This window comes from Cyclopterus lumpus, chromosome 6 (genome assembly GCF_009769545.1).
Source record: "Cyclopterus lumpus isolate fCycLum1 chromosome 6, fCycLum1.pri, whole genome shotgun sequence".
Classification (NCBI taxonomy): Eukaryota; Metazoa; Chordata; class Actinopteri; order Perciformes; family Cyclopteridae; genus Cyclopterus; species Cyclopterus lumpus.
Genome location: NC_046971.1, coordinates 24210628 through 24230537, shown reverse-complemented (window position 1 = coordinate 24230537; position 19910 = coordinate 24210628). Strand labels below are relative to the sequence as shown.

The 19910-nt window shown below is 44.2% G+C and overlaps 1 protein-coding gene across 3 annotated transcripts in view; it reads right to left on the bottom strand.

Moving 5' to 3' along the window:
* Positions 1-1009: 1009 nt before the first annotated feature.
* The window catches only part of LOC117731694 (rho family-interacting cell polarization regulator 1-like), a 55145-nt gene continuing 36244 nt past the window's right edge, over positions 1010-19910 (bottom strand). For 2 of the 3 annotated variants that reach the window (XM_034534001.1, XM_034534000.1), the window contains exons 9-25: positions 19776-19819; positions 18929-19054; positions 18461-18609; positions 17237-17369; positions 16720-16836; positions 14866-14991; positions 12825-12997; positions 11891-12626; positions 10560-10696; positions 8888-8999; positions 7996-8131; positions 6690-6851; positions 6444-6602; positions 5697-5893; positions 3764-3847; positions 3581-3671; positions 1010-3260 (exon numbers count right to left, since the gene is read on the bottom strand). In XM_034534001.1, coding sequence (XP_034389892.1) covers positions 3163-3260; positions 3581-3671; positions 3764-3847; positions 5697-5893; positions 6444-6602; positions 6690-6851; positions 7996-8131; positions 8888-8999; positions 10560-10696; positions 11891-12626; positions 12825-12997; positions 14866-14991; positions 16720-16836; positions 17237-17369; positions 18461-18609; positions 18929-19054; positions 19776-19819 — 2780 coding nt within the window. In that variant the 3' untranslated portion in view covers positions 1010-3162. The remainder of the gene's footprint in view (positions 3261-3580; positions 3672-3763; positions 3848-5696; positions 5894-6443; positions 6603-6689; positions 6852-7995; positions 8132-8887; positions 9000-10559; positions 10697-11890; positions 12627-12824; positions 12998-14865; positions 14992-16719; positions 16837-17236; positions 17370-18460; positions 18610-18928; positions 19055-19775; positions 19820-19910) is intronic. The other variant, XM_034534003.1, reaches the window with a different exon arrangement.

The window sequence follows — 19910 nt, the reverse complement described above, 5'->3', positions numbered from 1 at the left end:
ACAGTATGGGACCGGGACACAGGGAATACGAATAAAAAAGGCAGAGTGGCAACATCACTGTCAGCAGTGTCGCTATGGAACAAATGAAACAAGAGGAATGGAGTCACCGGGCCGGACATGTTGGCATCTTCACCCACGGTGGTCCAACTCAGTGTGGAGAACTTGCTGGATGACCGTCAACCCTTTAGGAACATTGCAGCACTCAAGAATGATGCCAGAGTGTTTGCATCCTTTTTTCTTTTTTATCCCATTGACTAAAAACCACGTTCTTGACTTCGGGCTGGAACTTTCCCCACGCTATAGTGTTGTACATGTTTTTATGCATACTGTATCAGTGAAGTGGAAGGATTCCTAAACAATTCCTTAGTATCTCATAATTACCAGGTTGTTATCTTGTAATTATGAGTTACTGAGGGGTAATAGCAATAAATACATTATGTTATTATGAAATAGTCAAAATGTTGTAATAACGTGGTCCATAATCACACAATAAGGCCTGTGATGTTGTTCCTTGGTGAGTGCAATGGGCTTCCTTGGAAACCGGTCAGCAGCATTCTAAAGGTTTAAGTATCATTTGTAGTCAGTGGCAGAAACCCTGGCCTGGCCCTTTAAGAGTTTAGGATTCCATGTCTGGCCAATTTCATTGAAATGCAATTCAATTCTATTATGATTATTCATATTCAAACGTTTCAGGGTGTCAAGGTGAACGCAACAAAGGCAAATGTTTTTTTTGTTTTTTTTAATCTTCAGTTTGAGTCTGAGGTTCTACTGTTATTGATGTGAATTTAGAGCGAACTGATCCCAGAACTGGATGGAGCGATCTATCTCCCCCAGTTACCTGTCTGTCTGTGACAGTGATACAAGTGCTCAGTGACTCCAAACACAGCGTCGCCACACTTAACAGCTGCAAAGAAACACGAGTACAGTAAAAACACATCTTATAAAACAAAGTATACATTCACAAATGAAGACTCTGTTAAGATTCAAAACAATTTACAATCACAGAATATTGAATTCCAGTGGCATACAGTCATTTTATATGTATTTCCATAAAGAATATGATATGTCAATATTATAAACAGTAATGGCACTGGATCGCTGAAAGCAGCTTAATACCGTTCCTACAGTTACAAGCAGAGCTACAACGTGAGTCTTTTTCATCTGGTGCCAGCAGCAGTCAGCGTTCCACATGAAGGCTGCGAGTCAGTCAACATGTTGCACTCGGACCTCTTGACTTGGAAGTCATTTCAGTAGAAGAGTGTGAGCTGCTGAACCTCCAGCACGCGTCGCCGCTCCCCATTACACCGGGCTTCACAGGCCGAGCCATATGCCTATATGTTCCCATCAAGTCCACAAATGCAGTCCAATTGCCCATCAACAGTCCTGTGACCTGCAGGTCACTCCAAAGTCAACCTCCCAGGCGAGGATGTGATGCCCGCTGTGATGCGTGCGCGCTCAGCAGGGACGAGGACTTGCACTCCAAAAAAGATCTTCAAGGAGTCTTCCATATTTTTGGGGGATTTCCTTATGTTTCTTTTTCAATGCCTGGACAAAAAGTGCCATTTGCTGAAGCCTCGTGTTGACGCCCTTACAGCTTATGACACACACACGTTATGTGGGACAATTTTAGATGGAGTCAGACGACACCTTGGAAGTAGAACAATCGCTCTTTCTTGTGTGAGGAGTTGTGTTTTTCAGTTCGTCCCCAGGAAGAGCTTTGAAGATAGTGGCTGAACCTCGGTACCTCTGGGTCGGCCATGTGATGCCGCGGGGCCCAAAAACACTCACACATTTCTTTTCTCTTTAGGGTAAATCAACTTCCCAGTGCTCATTTAAATCATTGGGTCCTACAAGTTGTGAAATGCACTGATAGCTGAATCCAGAGTTCCTTTCCTTCCTCCGTTCATGTGAATGAGCAGCTTCAAGGAAACTTTCATAGGAATAAGCGGAGCTCCGCCTTCAAATCTGTTTCCAGTTCTCTGATGGCTCAGGAACGCCTTTAAGGGAAGCTCCTCACATTTTGCACAAAGGTCAATTTGGACTTGAGGGTGAAGTGATTACCATTTGGTGGTCAAAGGTCGCTGTGACCTCACTAAACATGCGGGTTCAGAACTTTATTTGAAGAACAAAGCAATACTTCCTCCTATTTGAGTCCATCACAGTGTTTTAATGCGCCAGTGAAGTGGTTACCGTTTCAGCTTCTCCATTCTGGAGGGTTGCAGTTCAGGGCCGTAGTACTTGAGTCTGGTCTCAGTCCCATGTCGCATAAATACTGTGCAAGAATACTATGTTTCTAATACTATGTGATTTCTAGGAGCAGTAATCACAAATCACGCTTGGCAAACTATGCAACAGTTAGGCAGGTAAAAAACAGTGAAAAACAACAGTGTGAAGGACTTTGAATGGGCACTGGTTTCCTTTTTTGGTCTCGGTCTTGATTTGGTTCCATATGGACTCGGCCTCAAAACCATTAGGCCGTGGACTGGTCTGTAGTAGTCTAGACTGCAACACGGTGCAGGTCACCACAGCCATCCGGCAAAAGATGAAATCAGCCAGCGTAAGTAGAGAGCCAGTGGCTTTAGTAAAGGCAGAACTGTATGAGATAATATGTGCTTCACTTTGCAGGCAGGTCTGAGTGTTCAAAAAGGGGTCCAAGCCTAAACTAGAGCCGTCAGTATCCATTAGGAGAAGTGGTTTAATTTAATGGGCGGAGTCTACATATGCCTATAAGGGACCAAGGGGAGACTAATCAAACTACAACAAGAAACTCAACATTCTGGGCACTTAGTAGGCCATCAAAGTGTGAATTATTGAACAAAGGGACTATAAATAGCTCTCTAGACCTTTGCTAACATATTTGGATTTGTTTTCTGGGACATAGATGAATGAGTTTCTCAGCATCCACTTCATCCTTCAAATCCACCCTTCCTCCTTCCGTTCAAGCCTGCTCACATTGTACATTCTTCAGTCCAACTGAGCAGTTTGCACATGGAGATGAACACAAACCGCTGAGGTTGTAGCTTACTGACTTTAAAGGTTTGCCCAGTGTGAAGTAGAGTTGCTGTTCTCGATGGGAGTACTATTGCAACCTCTCTGACAGTGTATATAGTGTATATGTGTTTTAGTGGTAGTAGTGTGTGTGTGTGTGTGTGTGTGTGTGTGTTAGAAAGCGGTGCTGGCCATGCTTCCTGGAGCAAAGAGTCTCGGTATGCTGTCCTGGGACGTCTCCACGTGTCTGTAGGCCATCTTCCCCTCCTCTCCTGCTCCACGCAAATAAATGAAGAACAAAACAACAAAAGAATGGACGCATGAATGAATGAATGTGTTCCTCCGCTCCACAGACGTTTGTGCTGGACAAATGGTGGAAAACAAGCAAGATGTATGTTTCTTATTTCTGCCTCAATTATGGTCTTGTGAAATAAATGGAGAGAACGATGAAAACAAATACAGAAAAGCAATTATAGTGAGAGTAAATTGATAAGAAATGTAAAGTGCATTAAGTGGAGGTAGGCGATACACATCCGCGTCTGAATCAACACAACCAATGTGTGTTGGTCATTCTGAGGAGGACTTTTATTACCCAGCACTAGCAGCGCTTGTTTGGCAGCATCTCGCACTTCGTCCTTGTCCGTCCGACAAAGATACACCAACTGGTCAATGCTCTCTTTGGCCTGGAACGACAACAGGTGGTCAGCACGATGAGGACATTAGAATGAATACAGACGTTATGCAGATTTAGAGAAACGGCTGTGTGCGTTCGTACCTTGAGACAAGCTAAGGCCTTGCAGCCGCACACTCTGGTGTCCACGTCCTCGTCTTCCAGCAGCTCCAGACAGCTGACCAAGGCCTGAGGAGGAAACACAGTGTTGACACGTTCTGTCTCCTGATGAAGCCCTGGGGACACTTGTCCTTAAGCTTCAAAGATAGGACTCATTGGCTCCTCTCCTATATCTCAGGCCTCCTATCTTCACTTCAGAACTCTTAAACAACTGTAAACCTGATCCTGCCCGTATCTATGTGCAGAATGTACACCAGACTGTGTGACCACTAGCAGAGCCCCGTTCCTCCTTGTGGAGCACGTCCATCAAACTCAAACTTGTCTTGGTACGCCATGTATTTACATTTATTAATACACGGTTTGGGAAATTCAACGTGTCGCCATGCGGTTTGAGTAGCCCTTCAGTCATATCTCACCATCGTCATCGTGGTTTTGGAAGTGTTGCTTTCTGTGCAGGCTGATAATAAGTCATGTCAGTACAGACAAGGCAAACGTATCATGTGTTCTGAAACTTAGACACAGTGTCACATGTCAAATGTTACACTCACTAGATGTCCCGATGACATGTTGGACATTCTGTCTGAACACCTTTATAGATACTCAGTCACATCCACATGCTGCTGATTCATTATTATAAAAAGGACTAACATTCAAATCTAAGTTATAAGAATGATATAGATTGAACATTAAAGGGGACATATCATGAACAAGTCTTCTGTCTATCCTACCAACCCACAAACGGTGAAATAAGACAGGTAGTGAATGTGAGCTGCATGTGATTCAACAAGCCATTCATGAGAATGTACCGCCCTCCATCTGAGTATCTCCTCCCACGGCTCGAGAATGACCTTTTATAAAGGTGACCGTATGGTTATTGCAAGCCAATCAGAGCAGACTGGGCACTGGAAGGACGGGGTCTTAAAGAGACAGTGTTTCTGACAGAGAGTGAATACAGGTATATTCCCCAGACCCAACGAGAAAAAGAATGTTTTTATTTTCAACATGAAAGCATGAAACATGCACAGTACAGTGACAGACCCCGCGGGCCATATACGCCCCCTCCAAAGCTTCTCTTCCAGACCACAGAATATGAATGGATTCCCCGCGACCGCTCTCAGGATAATGAAGCTCAAGTGACCACGATGTGTGTCAAACTGTATTCTGACATTGTTCAACTAAAGCTGTTAACATCTGTGGATGCAGTTGAAACATTTCATTTACCTCACCAGAGAACAGAAACAGGCTGGACGACGAGTCCTTCTCCCCACAGCCTCCATAGCAATAACTAATGCTGGAAGAGTGAGTGCCACTACAATGTGTCTTTAAGCCAGTGTGGCGGCTCGCTTTGAACAAGCACACGCTGCAGTTCTCAATTCAAGCAATGCATTCGGAAATCACGTTTCAGTATTTACAGGTTTGAACAGAACTGCTTCCTTGGTGGAGGTGTGAGAGAATTCTCTCGTGAAGTATTGAGCTATCATTATTTATTTCCCATATTTGTGAGGAGTCTGTTCACACTGACAAAAGCAACTCTTTTGTTTTCTTTTCTTTCTAAGTACGAGTCTCCTTTAAACAGTACAATCTGAGACACATTATGCTGCTGCTGTTGCTCTCATGAAGGTTTCTTCCTTTTTCATGAAGGTTTCTTCCTTTTTTTCCCCGTGAAAAGGTTTTTTTTTCTATTTCTTGGGAGTTTTTCCTGATCCGATGTGAGGTCCTGGGACAGGGATGTCGTATGTGTATTTGTAATTTGTGATATTGGGCTATATAAAATAAACTGAATTGAATTGAATTCTTAGTATCTCAGACAAGACATAAGGTCAAAGAGAAAAGAAAGAAATAACCCAATTTAGTCAAATTCAAATCTATTCTTTAAATATTGTATCAAGTGAGTGTGAACCGTCCCGTGTCCTCTCACCTGCTCTCTCTGTGGGGGCTGGGCAGCCAGGCTCCTCAGCACGGAGCTGGCGGACGCCGACACTTTGCCTCGGGGGTCTTTCAGTAGTTTGGCCACAGCGTGAAGCCCCTCCCTCCTCAGGCTGCACTCTGCAGGACGCCGCAGAGCGGGCACGATCACATCCTGGTCACATGACGCCAGGCTCTGCACCAACCACACTGTTGGAGGGAGGTTATTGTTACCGATCAGAAGCCTTTTCTGCATTCAGTAAAGCCAGGGTCGATAATCTTCTTCAAAACATACTTTTACATTCTGACAGTTATCAATTAATCAAATGCTCTGACAAGAAAAAATAAAAATAAATCCTGTATGAGCAACACATGTCAATTTCCACTTTATACACTAAAGAAAACTTCTGTCTTCACAGAAAACTTAGTTCAGGCAACAAAACTACTGAGTGAGGTTCAAAATACTTTGTTAGATTTAGTAAAAGATCGTGAAATACTTAATTAGGTTTAGGAATAGATTGTGAAATACTTTGTTAGGTCTAGTAAAAGATCGTGAAATCCTTCGTTAGGTTTGGGAAAAGATTGTGAAAGTCAGGCAGCCGACATGGCGACTTTCTATCTAGATTTAGCACATTATGGAGCTTGTGCTGCTACTTTCATTGGAGACGAGTTGACAGCACTGAGCTGTTTCTTTTAGTGGGAGGCTTTTAAATTCTGTCTTTAAGCTTCGTGTGTGTGTGTGTGTGTGTGTGTGTGATACCTTCTTCTGCCAGCTCGGTGATGAGTGTTTCCATGTCTATAATGCTGTTAGCCTCCAAGTAACTCCACAGCTGGAACAGCGTCACCATCACTCCGTCTCTGCTACCGCCCCGCCGCGGTAACCTCTGATCCAGCACTCGCTCGACCAGACTCAGGAACACTGGACAAACACACACACACATACAGGTGTTAACAAGGCGCACACACACACACACACACACACACACACACACACACGTTGCTGTACCTGTGTCGGCCATGTTGCCGGCCCTCTCCGGCAGAATCCCGGAGTAGACTGTAGACAGCGTATTTAGGAAGCTCTCTGCAGACACGCTGTACACGCTGCCCTGCCCCACACACTGTTGCCATAGTGACACAGCACCCAAGCACAGGCCCAGCTGTGGTATCACTGTGACGGACGACGACAGGACGGAGAAACAAGAGCGGAAAAGGAAGAGGGAGTTAGTCTTTTACAGAATACTGAACACCAACATGAGGGCAGGAAGTTTCAGAAGCTGTTTGACCAAACAACAAGGGATTTGCTTGAAGCCAACATGGTTTCCAACATGTACTCTATCTATCCACATAGACAAAACGAAGGCTGAGTTCAAAGATGGGCGTGGTCCGAGAGAGGATGCCAAATGTAGGAATTTAGATGACATTAGCTCTTTCGATATAAGTGGTGCTACATCAATACATTTAAACAGCAGTTACTTATAAAGCCAGAGGATTCTCAGGTGTTGTCTCAAATCAGCACATCTGTCCATAGTAGTCGTGTCTCCATCCAATTGTCAAGTTGAATATGAAGTGAATTTGTCTCAATTGTGCAAGTTTGAATTGTTCTTTCATGTCAGCTAGTATTGACAAGTATTAGCTAGCCATGTGTCATGCTGTCCTGAGACAAAGACAAACTAATGAACTGATTCAAGGGCTGCCAACAGCAGGAACAGCTCACCAGTCATGTGAGATAAATGTTGGTCAGAACTAAGAGATGAGTCAGAAGTTATTTGGTGACGGCGTTTCCATAATCTGTTCAGTACGACTTTAGTTGCGCACTTAAGAACATTTGATAAATTCTCTTCCATCCAGATTTTATAATACAAAACATCAAATGTGTTACTTTGTGTATTTAGATGTACAGTGAAAATAATCTTTAACGTTTGAGTTATTAAGTAACATTTAGTGGACGTGTGTTTTCTTGTGGTGACCAACAGAACGATACTATAGGTAATCCTGTTGACTGTGATGTGTTCGCTGTCTTTGCTACCAGGCTCATGTTATCAGATAGGAAGCAACATCCACTGTGTACTTTAGTTAGTTATTCACTGTGCCTTTGTCATGAAAACACCTGTTACATGCACTGATGTGTGATCTCTAGCTGGGTCCTCTACGGCGGGCGGCTCTTTATCGATTTCATCAATTTCTGGTGCAACATCATCGGACAGTGAATGGAAAAGAGGTATGGAGGGTATGATTTCTCTGATGTGACAGCATTGTGATAGCTGACGATGAGAGAGCAGAGGCCCAGACACATGTCCAGAGACCAGTCTTACCGTCAGCAGGATGTCTGAGGCGGTTGGGGTTGCCGTTGGCGACGCGTCGGATGATTTCCAGGACTCGAGCCTCTCTCAGCAGTCTGTCCAAGGCGTACATCTCCCCACAGCGCAGCGGGCCGAACATCCCCAGACACTACAGACACAATGGCAGGTATCACTGATGGAGTCCGCCTCTCACAAAGTGCCTGTGATGCTGTTTTAGTTTGTTTCTGAGAGAAACTCAGAACTCTGATGATGCTTTCACACAGACTGTGTTATAGCTAGCAGCATGACAATGACTAAACCTGCTCCTGCTCGTTGTTTTGTAACAGCCTATCTATCTATCAAAAAATGTATTACTTTAATTTATTGATCTTTCAAACATTTAACCTTCTTTTTAAAAATTAATGCCAGCCACTTCATACTTCAAATTATCCCAGTTAATTTTCTATTAATTTTCTGTGAAGAGAAGAAAAAGGAGAAGTCCACTCGGGAACGCTCCTAACCATCCAAAGTGCTGAATGATCGATCCCACTTGATCAGGCATTGGAGGCGTGGCTGATTTTATATTATTATCATAGGTAACGCCCCCTTATTACTATTTAAGTACAGCTGTTGTATCATGTGCAAATACTTGATCAAGTAATGGAGCGATGCCACCAAATAAATGTGTAAGAAGAACTAGAGTACTAGTGAAAGTGAGGTTCAGTTATCTATCTATCGATATTTGACTGAATGATATTCATGCTTAAATTTGAAACCTATGTTTCTTTGTATTGGACAAAGTATATGTCTTTTCTTATTTTATCTCATATAGTGCTGTGGAGCCCACGTTAAATGTTCTCTAAGCTAAGAGAAGAGCAACAACAAGACAACAGAGCATGGACATGACATAAGAACGGTGTCGTACCAACAGCTGAATGCTGCAGTTCTCCAGGTGGACCACCAGGGAGAGGTCTAAAGTGGTGCAGCCTGTGGTGAGGGGGGACGTGGGGCTGTTCCAGCCCCTGTCCTGCAGAGACCTGCAGACACACAAGAGGCACTTTCAATGACATCCTCAGTGCCATTATGTGCACACCGTTAGAGTTGGGCTTTAAGTCACTTCAGTTCACTTGTTTTATGCTTTTGTGTCCCTGAGTGGGGAATTAGTCTCTCACAGAGCAAGTACAGACAAAGAGATCCCAGACAATATAAAACAGGCAACACATAATCAATTAACATTATGTGAAACCCTTAAGACAGTGTTACAGTGGCGGCTCAAGTAAAAGTGAATATTATCACACACTTCAGTTATATTCCCAAACGGACACGTAGAAGATCTGTTTATTCCCATTTGTAGAGTCACAACAGATTGGAGATACGCGTCAAACTCTGAAAAGTGATGACATTGCAGAAGTGTCTTAAACCTGCATTCTCTCTATTGTCCATCAGGGGGCGACTCCTTTGGTTGTATAGACGTCTATGAGAAAATGACTTTCCTCTTGATTTAAGTAAACATGAGTTCATGGTCTCAGTCTCTAGTTTCAAGGCTTCTTCAAGACAGCATGATGCTCATTTAGTAATTTAGTAATTCTTGTCCATTTAGAGACAAACAGACCATAAAGCAAGGGATGCTTTAGGGGAGGGTTACTGTGATTGACAGGCGACACCTGTTCTCGATGCTCGCGGCGTGGCTCTAGCTCAGCTGTGTTCTGTGTCCAGCACGCTAAAGATGTGTTAGCGCTTAGCTCCCAGCACTACCGTGCATGAGTGCAGCCTAGCAGAGAGGCTAGCATGCGGAGTCTAAAGTCTTGTTGAATTTAGTCATGTTACTATTGGTGATGAAATAATCCAATAAACTGGGTTAGAATCAGTGCCCTTGTTAAAAAGATCAGGTCTGAGTGATTAATATGGTTTCATACTAGGTGCAATTCTAAAATGTAAACAAAACAATTTTATAAACCTTCTAAAACTATTAAATAATAATCTTAGCCTTAAGATGACGTCAGTGTATGAATGGCTCCCCTTATAGGCAAGAAATGAGATGACATAATTAGTTTACGGTATCATAATCTACACAGGGATATGACACTATATACAACAACAAGACATTGCAAGAATCTAGTCAGCATCGAGTTTCAATGGAAGTTATGAAAGCGGTGTTTTCTCTCTCAGCTGCAAACATCAGTTTGATCAACAGAGCAGTGAGTGGTGGTACAACCCGACTCCACTAGATGGCAGCAGGTCTCCTCAGTATCAGGAGCGAGATGGGACAAATGAGCTGGAGAGATTATTCACTTGTTATAGGATCAAATCTGAAGCCATTCATAAAATAGTCTGACCACTTCGTTAAGGATGGAATTTGGTATTTTTCAACCTAGACACTATTTTCACATATTTTGTGTCAAAGTGACTGACAGGGATGCCATTTATTTTAAATTACAATATTACAATATTATTACAAATATTACCAAACAGACCTGATCAAGTGAAAGGTAAAGAAAAAGGTTTATTCCATATTGTAGTCAGACACTTTTCATCACAATCTGAACCCGTCAGTGGCAACAGTATTTTACCACCGCAGTTCATTTTTCAGCACTGACCTGCCACTCCTACTCCTCTTGTTGCCCTTATCCTCCTCTTCCTCCTCCCAGTCAGACGTGTTGAGGAAGTCGAAGCTGCACAGAGCCGTTTCCACTGTGAGGCTGACCACGCTGGGCGACCGGCTGTGCCTACCGCCCTACACACACACACACGCACACTCGCCCACACACACACACACATCCCCACACACACACACTGTGATTGACATGTCTCTACCAGAGATGTATACGGTGTCTCTACGTCACTCCTTTGCATTCCAAATATGGTAATTTACATTAATTGGTTGCGAAAACAACAACATGGCGACAGCCATTGTCCATAAAGCAGTGGGGAATGTCACGATGACACCGTCCACTTCTTATACAGTCCATACCTAAACCTAACCAAGTTATTTCCTGTGAAGACGGTTTATTTTGAAACGACTGCATGCATGTACGAGTTGCAGGACTTTTGTAGGAAACCAGGAGGATACGCTGCATGCCACTCAATCCCCCAAATGAGTAACACTCCTGTTCCCCCTGCACGGTCAGGTGACAGTGCTGCAAAGGCATCGCCATGGGGACAAAGTACAGTATATTCTTGTCAACATTTGTGAATGGGTGTTTACATGCCAGGCTGGGATGCGTGTATCCCAGCAATTAGCATTAGTGCTTGCTATCAATTAGCATAATGCTTATAACAGGCTGAATGAAAGGATAATGGACACTAATAATCCTCTCTGATGTAAATATTTGAACCAATGCCGTGCGTCTCTGCGACTGTCTGATGAAGAGGCACAAAAAAGCAGCCATGTGAAAAACAAGACTACTCATATGGACGTTTCAACCACAGATGGCCTTGATGAAACCTCACAACTAATTATAACTAATTACCCATAGTTAGTTATCTGATACAATCTTTGATTGTTCCCCTTGTGTAATGTTATTGACTTGTGCTGGATGTGGCTCACAGCTGACCTCTGGGAGTCTGTACTGTATCTGTTTACGACACATGTTGACACTCTTTATGTTTACTTTCTGACTACATGGTCCATGCATATCTAAATTGCCAAATCATAATGTAACATGGGAGAATGTAATAAAAACAAATTATTGTTACTTATTGTCCAAAATAATCACATGGGATTTTTGTGATCTTATGTAGCATATTTATGTAAACAGGAGATGATGACGTGACAGTTCATCACATCCTGACCATGAATCACTTTGTATCCACCTTTACCTGAGGATAACCATCTAGGGTTGAAATGATTCATATCCACATTAGGCAAACAAAGTGTGAGACAGACAGTGGCGTTACTTCTACTTGAGCTCAGGTGCTCCATCCTCACCTTCAGCGTGACCTGCAGCAGCTTCAGCTCTTGCTCCAGTAGTTGTAACTCAGGGAACTGTCCTCTGTAATCATCCAGAGAGGAGACCACAGCTGCTAGGGCATCCTCCAGCCCACTGTCCACAAGACCGTCACCCTCCCCAGACAGACAATCTGCTCCTGCAGCCGCCGTCTCCTCCTCCACCGACACCCGCCGGGCTATGTACGTCACATCCCCGCTCTCTGGGCGCGCGTTGCTCTCTGGGACCGCGTTGCTCTCTGGGTGCATGTTGCTCTTTGGGACCGCGTTGCTCTCTGGCGGTGGGTGTGTGTTCATCTGTGACGGAGTGTTCGACTCCACTACTTCAGTCCTGGGAGGGGAGGGTGACAGGACAGTGCTGGATGTGTCCTGTTGCTTCCTGTGCTGATCTGTGACGTCGTCGGGCGTTGGTGACATGTCTGAGGAGTCTGAGGCAGCACAGCTGGGCGGCTCAGGAGTTCTGCTGGGCAGCTCCATCTCAATGTCATTGGCGGACAGCCCCAAGGCCAAAGACATCACCTCTCCGGATTCGGCTGACCTGTCCGTCAACACGATGCCGTCGGCGCTGTTTTCACTGATGTGGCTGAGGGACCGCAAGTAGCTGCGGGAGGCGTGGCTGTTGGCCGCCCCATCCGCTGTTGTGGAAGACCGTTTCCCTGCGTCCTTTTCCTCGCTGTCAGGTCTCGTCACCACAGTGACCGTCCCCTTTTCCTCTTCCCTGCAAATCAGTATGAGTATTAGTATATGTAAATATCGATAGTGCACGCTATATACCAAGCACACAAACGCCTCTCTGTGTTGATGGTCGAATGTAACAATAAATATCATTTAAAAACTTTAATCTATGAGACTGTAAAGTAGATTTTAAATGAATTCCACCCAACAAAGAAGCACAGAAACCAAAATCAGACTCCACCTGTCCCTCTGTGCTTGGTGTCCGGATGTGTTGGGAACCTCCCTGATGGTGCTGACTTTGTGGGTGGAGTTTGGAGTTGAGGAGGCGGAGTCTCTGGGGCAGAACGAGATGTCAGGCTGCGGGGAGGAACTCCCGCTCACAGCTGGCTGGATGTCTGGTGTCACCACCACTGACTGGGGAGCGAGAGACGTGGACAACATAGTTAGTGACGAGAGTGTGACAAGCTCCCTGTCTCTGCTCCTTCTGATGCTGGATGCCCCGACAGTGCTGCCTCTACTGCGGTCTACTGATGAAACTCAAAGGTGTTACAATCCAGCACGGGCACTAAAATGTGGGATTGACATGCGGCTGCGAGTTCAAGTTTAGGTTTAATGTGGGCAGGTGACTCTGCGGGCGGCAGCCACAGAAGAGATGAGTTCAAAGTTGTATTTGAGGCGTTCTAAGTGAGGTACACATCCTCAACCCTACGGAGAGGCTGTTCTAATCGTCTGCACTGTTAGCTTTATTGGCGCTGTTAGCACCGTTATCTGCGAGCCGAGTTAAGAGCCATGTGAGGTATACTCTGAATTTCAAATGTAGCACACTAATTCGAGTTAGGGTCAATAAGGAAGAGAGAACAAGTCTTTGTAAGTGATGGAAAAGCTGATATTGCTGTAATGAATATCTATTCTTGTATTACATCCCCCAAAATGAACTCCAGGATAGGTCTCTACTCAGAGAGGAGAGGGAGAACCTCCAGGTGGAGCCGAGGTGACAGTGCTGGTGTTGCAACCCTGTTTCTCACATAATATACCGTCACAATATGTAAACACCAGTACAATAATCATTAAATCAAAGTTAATGTTTGATGACAACAGTGGCTTGGTAAATAACAGAGCCTTCTTTAAAAATTAAACTGTGAACGGCATAGCAGGATATGCAGGAACCGATGGGCTGACTTGGTTGGTTTTGGTCTTGTCTTGTATTGAATTATCCTTAAAAAAATGAAATTATTAGGAAAGGTGAAATCAAATAATGGACAAACATACATTTTGAGTTCTACAAGCGGTCAAAGTAATACTGATATTGTCACAGGTTGTCAATCTCAGGAGTGTGGGTTCCTCCTAATAGAAAGAGAAGAGGGTCAGAGACTGGCGTGTTGGAGATGAATTAGTCCGACTCACCAGATGTGATCTGGAGGTATAATTGTGGCCGTGTATCTGAGTCGGCGTTCTCCTCCCCTTCCTCTATCCGTGCTAACTATTTTTGCAAGGGCACCGTCGCTGCATATTGTGCCCAAGACGCTTGTGACGGTTGAATGATATTGTGTGACCAGACCTTCCTTTAGCGTTGGCTTTCAGTCTAAACTGTAATGGACAAAGAATGATAACCCTCATCCCTGAAGCATGAACTCCTGAATTCTGGTTTTGATTGATAATCCGAGTCTTCTTCTATGTCTGGCCTGTAAAGTAGCTGCTGTAGCCGTAACTCCCACAGACATAAAACTAATCTTTATACCAGTGCTCCTACCTGTGCCGTGACAATGAATCCTAATCCCTGGACAACAACTGCCATCATTTCAATGGCTGATCTGGTTTCGGACAGACATGGGTGAGCAGCGCTTGGTCGAGCGCGACTGAACTTTCGTAACTTCATAACTTCGTCACAAATGGCTCACTGATAGAAGTACTTACACAAAGAAGTTCCATTTGTTTTTAAATTACTTAGAAACAAGAGGTCTTAAAAATCTGCATTTCAGTAAATATTTTGAGACAAATCAAATAGTTTACAGGATATTCAACCTTCATTTATTTCTAATGCTTTAAATACTCGACTTCTGTACCGGGCTTGCATGACTGCACTTAGAAACTTGATGACTCAGGAAACGACGGCATGGATGAGATATGCAGGCTTCAGATTCAGTCCCTTCAACCGTTGACTTACAAATCAACCCTTACCAAAGACAATGACGCAGTGGAAACCTGGGGGAGACCCGGCTACAATCAGAACGGCACACGACTGCAGATCCCAAAACAAAGTCCAGTGTCGGTTGTTGCGTTACCTTGTGGTGCGTAGAGTCGTGTAGCCCTCCCACAGAGAGCCGAGGACTGGAGGAGTCATCAGAAGATTCTGATGAATTAGACCACGCTGTCCCGTTGTCTACCTCTTCGTGGCGGCGGAGCATGTTCTAAGAGAGAGCAGCACGGCTTTAAAGGCTGGACTGATGAGAAGGTGGGAGCTTCAGTGTATGTTTGTGACGCTTTGACCGCCGTAAGCAGAGTGTCATAGAGGCAGACCATCTGGATTATGAACAGCACTACAGGTAAGAGGAACCACACATGTCTTGTTAACCTGAAATTCCATTGTGCTTTCCATTATTAGACCTCCTGGAGGCTAATGGACTCAAACAAAACCAACAGAAGGCCTCACTTCCATTCTGGATCCAGGCCCTGAGGGTCCACAGACTAACAGCGAGCAGGGGAATGCTGGCCAACGCCACACTGCACATTCAGTGAGCCGCACGGCAACCCAGCTGGCCGCTTCCCACCGTTCACACACTTAGTCCCTCTGGATTGTTCTCGCTGTGCTGATCAGTCACACATCACACATCAACAGCAAACATTTAGGGAAATATATAGAATACACATACTTATATTAATTATCTTCAGTTCATACTGCTTGGTGCTCTTCAGTGACCACTGAGCGTACTGCACAAGAACAGCTGAATGGAGACCGATCCTTGAGGTAAACAGGGCTCGGTGTTCACACCTCCAAATGTATATCAATGTGACGTTTCAGAGAATGTCTCCCCTGTTGAACGTCTAAGGGGTGGTGCAACATACTAAACTGTGCTGACCGGGTGACAAAACCAACAAGTGAAAATAAGTTGATCAATGCCCCAAAATGAGTGTGTGCAATAATCTCTTGCACACAAAACTGTGCTCGCACAACCATAGTACAGTAGGTGTAAGCCATAGACTGTAGAAGAAGTGGACGTGGTCCTCGTGACGTCACCCATTGGTTTGTGGACTGATGTTTTGAAGCGTTGACTTTCTATCTATCTTGGATCATTATTGGACATGTCGTTTGTATTGCAGCCAATGAACCGAAGTGACCATATTTGGAATGAGGAGTGACTTGGAGACGCCGTATACAATCACCTTGTAGCCCCGCCCTACAGCATCCCTTGCTTAATGATTTGTTTGAGTCTAAATGGACCTGTATTGCTGTATTGAAGAAGACTTGAAACTAGAGATTGAGACCATAAACTCATGTTTACAATGTTTACTGAGGGAATAAATCAAGAGAGAAGTAGAGTCATTTATATAGACTTCTATACAACCAGAGGAGTCGCCCCCTGGTGGTCAGGAGAGAGAATGCAGCTTTAAGACACTTCAGCATTGGCTTCACTCGGCAGAACCGGAGGTTGCCAGCTGCTTGTAAGCTGATTCAGCAAGTGGGTCTGTACACTTTGATCAAAGTTTACATTGGACAGTTTTTTTAACCTTTGTTTTCTCTTGTCTAAACAAGTTCACCTGGAGGTTTGTTTGTCTCACTGTCTCACATCATACAGAGTTACAGGTCCACGATTCTCAAAGGTTCTTCATCAGAAAGTACTGTCAGGGTTCTATGGGGAGGTTGTAGTTGCCCTATAGGCCAATGGGGAGTCATATGTATGCAGATCTTCAGTTTGACCAAACACTAGAGCAGCAGATTTCCACTTCCTGTTCTCAACCAGTGAAATAAGCTGGAGGGATGTTTGGAAACCTTGCATACATATTTCCATTAAACCACACACAAACACACGGAGACTAGTGCTCTACGTTTCTGTAGCACCATTACTGTCACTAGTCAATATACCAGTGGGCTCTGTGTTCCTACATTCTGTGGGGGGGTCTTCCCCGTATTGACTTACTGCAGTGGGTGGTCTTGTTGGTGAGCTGTCACTACAGGAACAGCTCTGGCTAAGCGTGTCTCTGAAGATGTCCAGCAGCGGCCAGTGCTGCCGCCTATTCAGACTTCGAGGCAGAGACTGCACGTCAAAGTAGCAGCAGGTGGAACAGAAGGCAAAGTTAGGGGCCGCTGGTTTGCTGGTTCTCCCTCTACGGCACGAGATCTGAACTCCGGTTCTCTGCGAGTTCCAGACATGTGATAAACCCGATCTATTCTCTGATGAGAACCTTTTTGCTTATTGTCTTCACTTCAATTAGCTTTTAAACAAACTACATCCATTACAGTCTATGTCAAGAAGGGATGTGGTCTTTCCTCAGCTCCTCAGTCTGCACTGCTAATCAAACATAAGGGTAGAGAATATACCAGCAATACACAAAATATCAGCAACTTCTAGCTTAATATTTCAGACTCATCAGTGGAACGTGACTGTGGAGAGAAACGATGTGGAAGAGAGACAACGAGAACACAGAAGAACTCACATAGAAGGCTTGTTCACGTAAAGATGGCGTGTCAGGAGGACTCTGGTTGAAGATGGTGGAGATTCTCTTACTGACGGTTGGAGCTTTGTTGACTGTGCTTGCCACTGACCCCTGGTCATCTTTATCAAATGGACTGACAGAGAGAGGAAGAAAGGAATGGGAGAGATAAAAGATAAGATGAATACATATTCAATATGATATTTAAGGCTGCAACAAGGAACTTTAAAGAGGTAGCATTTGCGAGCACCAGAGTCCGTTTAGAAAACCTCTACTTTGACTGTTTTTTACTGGGTCTCAAAGTCTGCCCAGCTCAGTCCTGGTTCTCCCCGGCAGGAGACACTGCTCCTCTCCCTCTGGAGCTCCGGCTGCAACGAAGCCCGATCTGGGTCTGTCCACAGTGGGCTGGTCTGAGCTGAAGGAGTTTCTGGTGGACCTGGTCTGTTTACTGATGTGGGTCATATAGAGCTTTTATGTGCCACGGACCGGTTATAAGATAATATTCACAGTGTGGGTGATGAATATGACGTAATCAAATTATATGAACAGCATTACAACAAATATAAAGTCCATAAAAATACAACTTCCATTAGTGGGAGCCCTGAGCTTGTTTCTCTGCAACGAGCTGGTCCCATCTCAGGGTGATGGGAGACAATGATACCCGACGTGTGTTCTTTACGTCCAGTCTATTCCGTAACTGAGATCTGGTCGCTGTCACTGCTTCACAAAGACAGGATGTTGGAACTGGAAGCAGGTTTCAGTGTTTATGGCGATCTCAGGATATTCTGCCTTGATTTTAATCAGGAACACCCTCAGAGTTGTTGTCTGAAAGGTACTTTTAAGGCCACCGTCAGTCACTCATTTTTGCTAGCTTATTTTTGGGGTATTGTATCACGTGACCTCTCGACATGTGTCAAGAGGCTCAGACGCACAGACGGATGTATCCGCTCATTTTTCAAAATAAAACATCCTTTTGACCGTGATAATCAATCAAAACATTTTTCATTCATTTGTTGTGTGCGGCCCGGTACCGACGGACCCACGAACCGGCCCAGTGGTTGGGAACCGCTGATATAGAGGATCGGGACTAAACTGAGACTGGTTCACAACCAGTTAAAAGTTCCTCACAGTAACTTTAAGCAATGTTCCGTTAATGAATAGCAGTGCAGGACTCATGAAGCTCAGGATCCTTCTCAGTACATGGACATGATTGTTGGCCAAACTTACTTCCAGGTGACTTCGAGGCTTAGTTTAATAGTCCCAAGGTCATTAATATCCACGGCAACCGTCTGGGGGAGTGCAGCAAACAGATCCTTGGTCTCGCAGGAAACACTCCCTACAACCACGTGATTGGCTAAGCTCTTCAGCTCTGTCACCTAAGAGACCACAGAAACATAGTGTGATCACACTACCAAAGTCTGGCCTTCAACAGGTCAATTTGTGTCAATGATTCCTGTCTTTTAGGAATACAATCGTTGTGCCTATCGGCACCCCCGTTAAGGCATCAGAGACGAAAAAGGAACGCAAATATTTAACTACAGGACCAACTCGTTAATACAGAATCCTGGACCGTGAGCATATCACCAACACAAAACAGACAACATGAAGTATGCATAGGCTACCAGAACTCTTTAAGTATACATCAAAATTAATCTAAAGTTATTCAAAAAAAGACTGACATTGGGAGGGACTGACCTTCACAGACAGGAAGTCACTGACGAGCGGCACGAACACCATCTCTTCACTGTCCCACACCTGTTTTCCGTTGATCTCTATTCTGCCTCGGAGCTTCCACCGCTGCCGACCGTACTTCATAAAGATCTGAACACACACACACACACACCACACCACACACACACACACACACACACACACACACACACCACATCAGTCTCCGTTCTGCATGTGTGTATACTTTGTGTTCAACAGTCGGCTTCGTTGTTATTTTAGTTTTTGTCTTTTTAGTTGAGATACTCTCTCATCCGCTCATAAACTGACTAAAATACAACGCTATCTGGCGCTAATGATCAAACACTATTGCAACCTACCTGACCACAGTGACTAATGTTAAACTCCACATTAAACATTTAATATTGCATTAATTTAGCGGTCCCTGTGGACAGAAGTGGTACTGCTTCTAAGCACCAGATTCCCTTTGTTTCTGCCCCATGCAGTCGCATCTGCTTTTATAAGTCATATAGAGGTATCAGTATTACATTGATAACGTTTCATAACCAGTTAAAAGTTGCTTGTAGTAACTTTAACAACAATAATAACTATAATAACAACAATAAACACAAACAAATACAAGAATACATGTATAATGTTACATTTCCTTATGTCTTTTATTATTTGTATTATAATACTCGTACACATCTTGGTCTCATACTTCTTGGTCCTTTTCTGTATGTTGTATAATATTGTTAGTATATAGATTGGTTTGGCAATACTCTATGTGATTATGGCTATTCCAATATATTACATTTTAATTTGAGAGAGAGAGAGAGGGAGAAAGAGAGAGAGAGAGAGAGAGATCACTAACCTCATACTGGTCACCAGCACATAATCGAGCAAATCCAGCCAGACCTGAAAGACAAATAGAGCGAGATTGACCCATTGAGACTCGATTTAAGAGCATGTGTGCATTGTTCACCCCAACAATGACCTCCTGCTTTCC